The 9,247-nt window shown below is 44.0% G+C and overlaps 1 protein-coding gene across 7 annotated transcripts in view; it reads right to left on the reverse strand.

Moving 5' to 3' along the window:
• Positions 1 to 8,227, reverse strand: part of LOC140201323 (reticulon-1-A-like) — a 77,224-nt gene extending 68,997 nt beyond the window's left edge. For 3 of the 7 annotated variants that reach the window (XM_072265213.1, XM_072265212.1, XM_072265211.1), the window contains exon 1: positions 7,701 to 8,227. In XM_072265213.1, the coding sequence (XP_072121314.1) occupies positions 7,701 to 8,040 (340 nt within the window). In that variant the 5' untranslated portion in view covers positions 8,041 to 8,227. The remainder of the gene's footprint in view (positions 1 to 7,700) is intronic. The other 4 variants (XM_072265215.1, XM_072265216.1, XM_072265214.1 and 1 more) reach the window with 2 other exon arrangements.
• Positions 8,228 to 9,247: the final 1,020 nt, after the last annotated feature.

Consider the following 9,247-nt stretch of genomic DNA (forward strand, 5'->3'; position numbering starts at 1 on the left):
ACCCTTGGGTTCTATTTCACCTCCTTCAGCATTGCACGTCGTGCTCTTGGTGCGATCTTTGCAGGACACCCACTCCTAGGAAGAGTAGCAATAATACTGAATTTCCTCAATTAGTAGACAATTTCTCTTACCGTGAAAAGATGAACACTCAGGTCTTTAGAAGTGCTTTTTCTAACTTCATGCATCTCCACAATCCTTCTAAGGTCCTCTAAAAGTTGTTTTGATTGATGCATGGTGCATATAAACACATCTTTCTGGAGAAGAGCAAGCTCCTTCAGTAACCCGACTGTCTTTTTTATGACGCAAACACGAGGAATTCTGCAGATGCTGGAAATTCAAGCAACACACATCAAAGTTGCTGGTGAACGCAGCAGGCCAGGCAGCATCTCTAAGAAGAGGTACAGCCGACGTTTCAGGAGTCCTGACGAAGGGTCTCGGCCTGAAACGTCCACTGTACCTCTTCCTAGAGATGCTGCCTGGCCTGCTGCGTTCACCAGCAACTTTAATGTGTGTTGCCTGTCTTTTTTTATAAGGCAGGGCAACTCTACAACCCACACCTCCAATCTCATCAATTGGAACACCTGACTACAAATAACTTTTGTAGCAAGAAGGCATTACTCGAGGTACACATTTTTTTGAACTTAAACTGTATGAATGTTGTACTCAGTATTGAAGTACAATTGTTTCTGTTATCAGTTTAGGCAGATTGTGTCTGTCCATATTGTTACTTAGATGAAGATCAGACCACATACGAATAAGTTATGCAGAAAACTAGGTAATTGCAAACTCTCTTGCAACTGTACATTGCTAAGATCAAGACAGTCTTTTCTCCCCACAAGACTTGGGACTCAAGAACTAGCAAGCATAGTTTTAAGGTTAGAGGAGAGAGATTTAATAGGAATCTAAAGAACAACCTTTTCTACTGAGAAGATGGTCCATATGGAATGAGTTGCCACAGAAAGTACTTGAGGCAAGTAAATTTAGAGGAATATAGGCCAAACACTGCCAAATGGCACCAACTTAAATGTACATCCTGGTTGGCATGGACTAGTTGGGCCATAGAGCATTTACGACTCATGTCTGCACTCTGAGTGTACACAGAAAACAGACAGTGACCTGTTCCGTTCAACTACAATTTTTAATTCATATCTAATAAATTAATTTACTAGTGCAAAAATAGAAATAAAGTATGAGGAAGCATTCATGGTTTCAATGCCCATTCAGAAATCAGATGGCAGAGGGGAAGAAGCTGTTCCTGAATTGTTGAGTGTGTGCCTTCAGACTTCTGTACCTCATCCCTGATGTTAGCAATGAGAACAAGGTATGACCCGGGTGATAAGGGTCCATAATAATAGATGCTGCCTTTTTGAGGCATCGCTGCTTGAAGACATCCTGGATACTACAGAGGCTAGTGCTCATGATGGAGTTGACTAAGTTTACAACTCTGCAGCTCATTTCTTTCTCATGCAGTAGCCCTACCCATATCCAATGATTATGCAGCCAGTTAGAATACCCTCCACAGTTGACCTGTAAAAATTTGCAAGTGTCTTTGGTGACATAGCAAATCTCTTCAAACTCCTAACAAAATATAACCACTGTCATGCCTTCTTTGTAGCTGCATCAATATGTTGGGCCCAGCGTAGATTTTCAAGAGGTATTGGCGCACAAGAACTTGAAATTGCTCACTCTTCTGAACCCTCTATGAGGACTGATGTGTGTTCCTACGTCTTACCCTTTCTGAAGTCCACTACCAGTTCTTTGGCCTGACTGATACCAAGTGTGAGACTGTTGCTGCGACATCACTCAGCTAGTTGGTATATCTCACTCCTGTACGCCCTCTTGCCACCGTCTGAATCTCTGCCAGCGATAATTATATTGTCAGCAAACTTACATTATGGCATTTGAGCTATGCCTAGCCACACAATCAAGTGTGTAGAGCAAGTAGACCAGTGGGCTAAGCACATATCCCTGAGGTGTGCCAGAGTTAACTGTCAGCAAGGTGAAGATCCTCACTGATTGTGGTCTTCCAGACAGGAAGTCAAGTATCCAGTTGCTAAGGGAGGTAGAGGCCCAGGCTCTGGAGCTTTTCGATCAGAACTGTAGGAACAATTGTTTTAGATACTGAGCTGTTGTCAATAAACAGCAACCTGTCATGAGGTGTTCCTATTATCTAAGTGATCAAAGGCCACATGGAGCCAATGAGATCACATCCACCAGAGACCTATTGTGGCAATAGGAAAATCACAGTGGTGCAGATTCACAAATGAGGGGCCAAAATACCAGAAACTGATACCCCACAGGACCTGTCCAAATTTCAGACACCCAACTTGTGGACAAACAAATAAGTAATTTTTTTTAAGCCAGAGGTGGTGAATCTGTGGAATTCCCTGCCACAGACTGCTGTGGAAGTCAAATAATTGTGTATATTTAAAGCAGAGGTTGATAGGTTCTTGATTAATAAGGGCATTAAAGGTTATGGGAGAAGGCAGGAGAATGGGGTCGAGAGGGATAATAAATCCATGATGGAATGGTGGAGCAGACTCAATGGACTAAATGGCCTAATTCGCCTCCTACAGCTTATGGTCTTATCCCACACACAAGAACAATTGTTTGGGAGACCAGTAGGATGGATTTATCAGCTGCTGCAGGCGGGATTAGGGTACCTCCATCAGCTTTCTCTTCCCTCTACCCCAACCCAAGCTCCAAAAACTGGGGCGCTTGGTGGAGCCAAGCAGAACTGGAAACATTTTTCATTCAGAGAGTGAGACCATCCGTGGCCACTCTTCCTGTTTCTACTTGCCTTCCCATCACAGCTGTTTCTGTGATCTCCTCCCAAACACTTTGTTCATTTGACTTACAAACAGTTCCTAGGAAAAAAAATCCTGGAATGCAAATGTAAATACAACTTCTGCAAACAAAGTGATAATGTAGACAGTTTATTACAAGATGACAAATTAATATTGCCCTTCTATTATAAAACATGGAGTTTCACAGGAACAGTATTAAAAAAATTATTAAATCTGCCTAGTCCCATCAACCCACACCTGGACTATAGCCCTCCATTCCTCCTCCACCCATGTAGTGTACCTATACAAATTTCTTTTAAATCGTGAAATGAAACCTGAATTCACCACTTCTGCTGACAGCTCGCTCCACACTCACCACCCTGAGTGAAGCAGCTCCCCTCATGTTCCCCTTAAACACTTAACCAATGTTCTTCAGTTCTAACCTCACCAAGCCTCAGTGGAAAAAGCCTACTTGCAATTACTCTATGTATACGCTTCATAATTTTGCACACCTTCACTTCAAATCTCCCTTCATTCTCCTATGCTCTAGGGAATAAAGCTCAACTTATTTAACCTTTCCCTGCAACTCATTTCCTCAAGTCCTGGCAATATCCTCGTAAATTTTCTCTACACTCTTTCAATCTTATCAACATCTTTCCTATAGGTACGTGACCTGAACGGCACACAATACTCCAAATCAGACCTCACCAATGTTCTATAACAACTTAAAACATAACATCCCAACTTCTGTAGCAACTTTGATTCATGTGCAAAAGCTTTAACAGTCTTATCTACCTGTAACGCAGAGGGGCAAATTGGTTTTGTGAATTTCAGACCTTCGGGACTTGACTGCTGAATGCTCGGTTATCAGCAAGATGTCATTAAATTCAGGGCTGAACATGGAGCTTAGAATGCAAACACTTGAGATCAGTACATTACAAAAGGCATGGGCATCAATGGCAATGCCCAACCATCAACTGGCAAGCAGGTGAGGGATCCTCAGGAATTTTATCAGCAAAACAGATCTGCCCATTTAAGATTACAAACAATACCTTTGAAAAAGATGGGATATTTGGGTGCAATCTTGACAAGTCCAAATGCCCAATACCAACATTAGTGAGAACAGCTCTGAAGTCCTGCCCACCGAACTCATTTCTGCATACCTCAACATGGTTTTATCCCCCCTTGTTCAATCCCTTCCTACCTATGTTCGTGACACTTCTCACGCTCTTAAACTTTTCGATGATTTTAAGTTTCCTGGCCCCCACCGCTTTATTTTCATCATGGATGTCCAGTCCCTATATATTTCCATCCCCCATCAGGAAGGTCTCAAAGCTCTCCGCTTATTTTTGGATTCCAGACCTAACCAGTTCCCCTCTACCACCACTCTGCTCCGTCTAGCGGAATTAGTCCTTAATCTTAATAAATTCTCCTTTGGCTCCTCCCACTTCCTCCAAACTAAAGGTGTAGCTATGGGCACCTGTACGGGTCCTAGCTATGCCTGCCTTTTTGTTGGCTTTGTGGAACAATCGATGTTCCGTGCCTATTCTGGTATCTGTCCCCTACTTTTCCTTCGCTACATCGACGACTGCATTGGCACTGCTTCCTGCATGCATGCTGAGCTCGTTGACTTCATTAACTTTGCCTCCAACTTTCACCCTGCCCTCAAGTTTACCTGGTCCATTTCCGACACCTCCCTCCCCTTTCTAGATCTTTCTGTCTTTGTCTCTGGAGACAGCTTATCTACTGATGTCTACTATAAGCCTACTGACTCTCACAGCTATCTGGACTATTCCTCTTCTCACCCTGTCTCTTGCAAAAACGCCATCCCCTTCTCACAATTCCTCTGTCTCCGCCGCATCTGCTCTCAGGATGAGGCTTTTCATTCCAGGACGAGGGGGATGTCCTCCGTTTTTAAAGAAAGGGGCTTCCCCTCCTCCACCATCAACTCTGCTCTCAAACGTATCTCCCCCATTTCACGCACATCTGCTCTCACTCCATCCTCCCGTCATCCCACTAGGAATAGGGTTCCCCTGGTCCTCACCTACCACCCCACCAGCCTCCGGGTCCAACATATTATTCTCCGTAACTTCCGCCACCTCCAATGGGATCCCACCACTAAGCACATCTTTCCCTCCCCCCCCACCTCTGCTTTCCATAAGGATCGCTCCCTACGCAACTCCCTTGTCCATTCGTCCCCCCATCCATCTCCACTGATCTGCCTCCTAGCACTTATCCTTGTAAGCGGAACAAGTGCTATACATGCCCTTACACTTCCTCCCTTACCACCATTCAAGGCCCCAGACAGTCCTTCCAGGTGAGGCTACACTTCACCTGTGAGTCGGCTGGGGTGTATACTGCATCCAGTGCTCCCAATGTGGCCTTCTACATATCGGCGAGACGCGACGCAGACTGGGAGATCGTTTCGCTGAACACCTACGCTCTGTCCGCCAGAGAAAACAGGATCTCCCAGTGGCCACACATTTTAATTCCACGTCCCATTCCCATTCTGATATGTCTATCCATGGCCTCCCCTACTGTAAAGAAGAACAACACCTTATATTCCATCTGGGTAGTCTCCAACCTGATGGCATGAACATTGACTTCTCAAACTTCCGCTAATGCCCCATCTCCCCCTTGTACCCCATCCGTTATTTATTTATATGCACATACATTCCTTTTTTCCTCTCTCTGGCCCTCTCACTATACCCCTTGCCCATCCTCTGGGCTTTTTCCCCCCTCCCCCTTTTCTTTCTCCCTGGGCCTCCTGTCCTATGATCCTCTCACATCCCTTTTGCCAATCAACTGTCCAGCTCTTGGCTCCATCCCTCCCCCTCCTGTCTTCTCCTATCATTTTGGATCTCTCCCTCCCACTTTCAAATCTCTTACTAGCTCTTCTTTCAGTTAGTCCTGACGAAGGGTCTCAGCCCGAAACGTCGACTGTACCTCTTCCTATAGATGCTGCCTGGCCTGCTGCATTCACCAGCAACTTTGATGTGTGTTGCTGAAATCCATTCAATCTAATGTCACACAAATTTTTTTCATCTAATTTCCCATCCCAGTCTTGTGTTTTTTTTAATCTGTGGGGCTAGCAAATTATAAGATGTAAATACTTAAAATCTTCATATTTGAAGCAGTCAGGAATGATCATTCCATATTGTGTTCTCAAAGCTGGATTAACCAATTGCTTAAAAAAATCCCAAAATGAAACATTTGACACAATCTAATGACTAAGTACTTGAAAATTTAGTTTTATTTGATAGATTTCCCAATCAGGTTGCCAGATGCTTTTTAATAAAGAACACAAAAACTCAAGAACAAATGTTCTGCACAGACTTCCGGCAGTTTTGCAGTTCCTACAATGCTGTCTCCGTGCATTCCCTTTGCAATAAGCCATAAGACAGAGGAGCAGAATTAGGCCATTCAGCCCATTGAGTCTGCCCTGCCATATGATCATGGCTTATTTATTTTCTGTCTCAACCCTACTCTGCTTTCTCCCATCAGCTAGTATACCCAGTGACGGGCTCCACAGCCGTCTGTGGTAATGAATTCCACAGATTCACTACCCTCTCACTAAAGAAATTCCTCATCTGTTCTAAAGAGATGTCCTATTCTGAGACTCCATATATCTGAAAAAGATTACATTGACGTGATGCCTACTCAAGTTTCATAGAAACTTCTGAGACAAATTATCTCTTAGTTTAGACAGGAAAATTTATTCATCATTTTCATCCAGCATTGGGGGGAAATATGGCATTATGTTTTGTGATCAGCTGGAGTCACTACTTCCAGGCAGTCTTTGAAAGAGTCAAATTGATCTGGAGGTGAAAAAGCACTTTGTTTTCATTTCAGATTTTCAGTATGCGCAGTACCTTTCTTCTGTGGGTTGAGGCAACATTTGCCAAATAAAGCAGAGCCAGTCAAACCTAACTGCAGTGATTGAACAATTCGGGATGAAGAGTCTGCAAACGATTTCTGTGGTATGTTTTACTTACTGGGAAAAACATTTAGGAACCATGAATTTTAAATTGAAACTGCTTCTGATCAATGTGACTGCAAACAGAAAGATTTCTGACATTTTGAAGGATGAAACGTCAACTGAGGATATAGACCGAAGTCCCACCCATCACGGCTAATAGTAGACATATTAGCTTCCGTCTCTAAATGGCCAGAATACTGTCAATCATCTGGCGAGACGAGACACGTGCAGACAATCTCTTTCGTTCAATCAATGGAGACGAATACAAATCTGCATCGTTCGAGCAAGACTCTCGTTTCCTCATTTCATGTTACCCGACTTATAAACACGAAACGAGTGTCACACAAACCTGTACAAAATGTTAAACAGTTCTCGACATCACAACTACGATGACTTGCACTGTATTTGTCTAACCCAACTAATCATACTTCAATTTCCCAGTATTTACACAAATTTGTTCCCCTCCTTAGTATTTATCCGGTTCCCTTTTGGAAGTTTATGCTACTTCCGTCATCTACCCAACAGCAGGCCATTTTTATTTTGCCAAGTTTGCAACTTCACAAATTCAAAATCCAATAATTAATTATCAAAATGGTCGACATAGGATAATGTTCCACCCAATACAGCCATGGAGGACAGTCTCCCAGTAAATGCAAGAGTGAAGGATTTTTTCAGATAAATTAATTAGAAAAATATAGGGTTAGCTTAAGTGGTCTTAAGGTAAAACTGAAGCTCGATCCTATTCAACAGTAGAACATACGCGAATAGCCTACAGTTACCTTAATTGTTAAAGACTTTTTAAAATGCAGAATGTAAAATTTCAGATTTACTAAAATCTGTCCTTCCTCGCAGCTCTTAAACAGTTCTTGCTGTACACCCGCCATCCCACCCCACCCTGCCCTGCCTACCCGGGTGTTGCCATTCATAACACTCACGTATTGACTCTGGGCGCTTCCTCGCCAGCTCGGTGGCTGCACCAGTCTCTGAGGTGGAGTCCGGCTCAGGCCGACCTCTGGCGGGTAGAAGTGGGGGCGAGTCGTCCTGCCATGTATCGCTGGTGACATCGTTGCTTTCTGCGGGCTCGGAAGTCCGAGGCGCCGGGACCGGCTGAGCTGCAGGGACAACGGGAGGGACCACGGGCGCGTCGCCAGCCCCGGGCTTGAGAGGTTGCAAATCGTCTGGGGCCTTCTCCGCACCTTCATTTCGAGTGTCTTCTAAAATGTCGTCTAGACGCACGGAGGACGAGACAGAGGGAGACTGAAATTCCTCCGACATGGTTCCGACTCGATTCCTTTCTTAAACGAAACTTAACTATTCACCTCCTGCAACGGGCGAGCCTTGCCTGCTCCGGCTCGAAGGCTGAGAAGTGCGCCACTGGACTGAGGCAGGTGTTACTCAGCAAAAGCGCGGCCCTCTCCTCTCGCGCGCGCGCGCTGATTCGTAGAAGCCGAAGTGCCTCGATGCGGCCGAAAATCTCGACCAGCCTCTGATTGACATCTGATAAGACCAATAAAACAAAAGCGAGCGGCAACGATGCCCAGAGTCATTGGCTGAATCTTGACCAATGAAATCAGAGCAGTTTGAACTTTTTACAGTACTGTAGTTGGTTGGTTGGGTTGGACAACCGTTGACCTCTTAATGTAATACTGCGCCATAATAGGAGAGGATTGTTTTTCACTGCTTGAAGGTACCAAAAATCAAATCATGTGAATCTCCGTATATCACTCAGACGGGCAAACAGTAACAGTACAAAGGGAATTCAGATAATAATGAGTTCCTCCAGCATGTTGATTCAAATAATAAAATTTATAAGAAATGCGCATTTGTTTCTTAATTATCTACTTTATAGCACATTTATACTACATTTATTTTAGATACCTGCCACGGCCAGCATTTACTCTATATTTCATAGTGACATTGAGAAGGTGAGCCAATCTTTTGAACTGTCACAATTGGATGGTACTCCAAACATACCACTGGATAGGAATTAGCAGGATTTAGAATTAGCACCCAGTGGTGAGGAAGGAACAATTATATATGTATGCCAGAGTGGTTTACGGCTTGGAAATGAAGGTGGTGTTCCCATGTGCCCATTCCCCTTTGCCTTGCTGGTGGTCAGAATCATGATCTGAAGAGATGTTTTCAGATTAGCCTAAACTTGTAAAGGTAGTACATTTCCTACATATGCTGTAGAGCCATTGTGTGCCCAAACAGAAGATGAATGTTTAAGTTGATGGATGGAGTACGAAACAAAGAGCTATGCTTTTGCGGATGGTGTTGAGGGGCTAGAGGATGGTTAAAGATCCACTCTTTCAGGTGAGCTGAGACTATTCAATCACTCCACTTTGTAGATGAAGGAAAGGCATTAGTGTGAAAAGAGGCATCAGTCGTTACTCACCTTTAATGTAGCTGATAGCTTGAGTTTCTGGTCAGTGGTCATCGCAAGGATGCTGATGGTGATGGACCCTGCTATGATTAGGGT

The sequence above is a fragment of the Mobula birostris genome, chromosome 8, assembly GCF_030028105.1.
Source record: "Mobula birostris isolate sMobBir1 chromosome 8, sMobBir1.hap1, whole genome shotgun sequence".
NCBI classification, from domain to species: Eukaryota; Metazoa; Chordata; class Chondrichthyes; order Myliobatiformes; family Myliobatidae; genus Mobula; species Mobula birostris.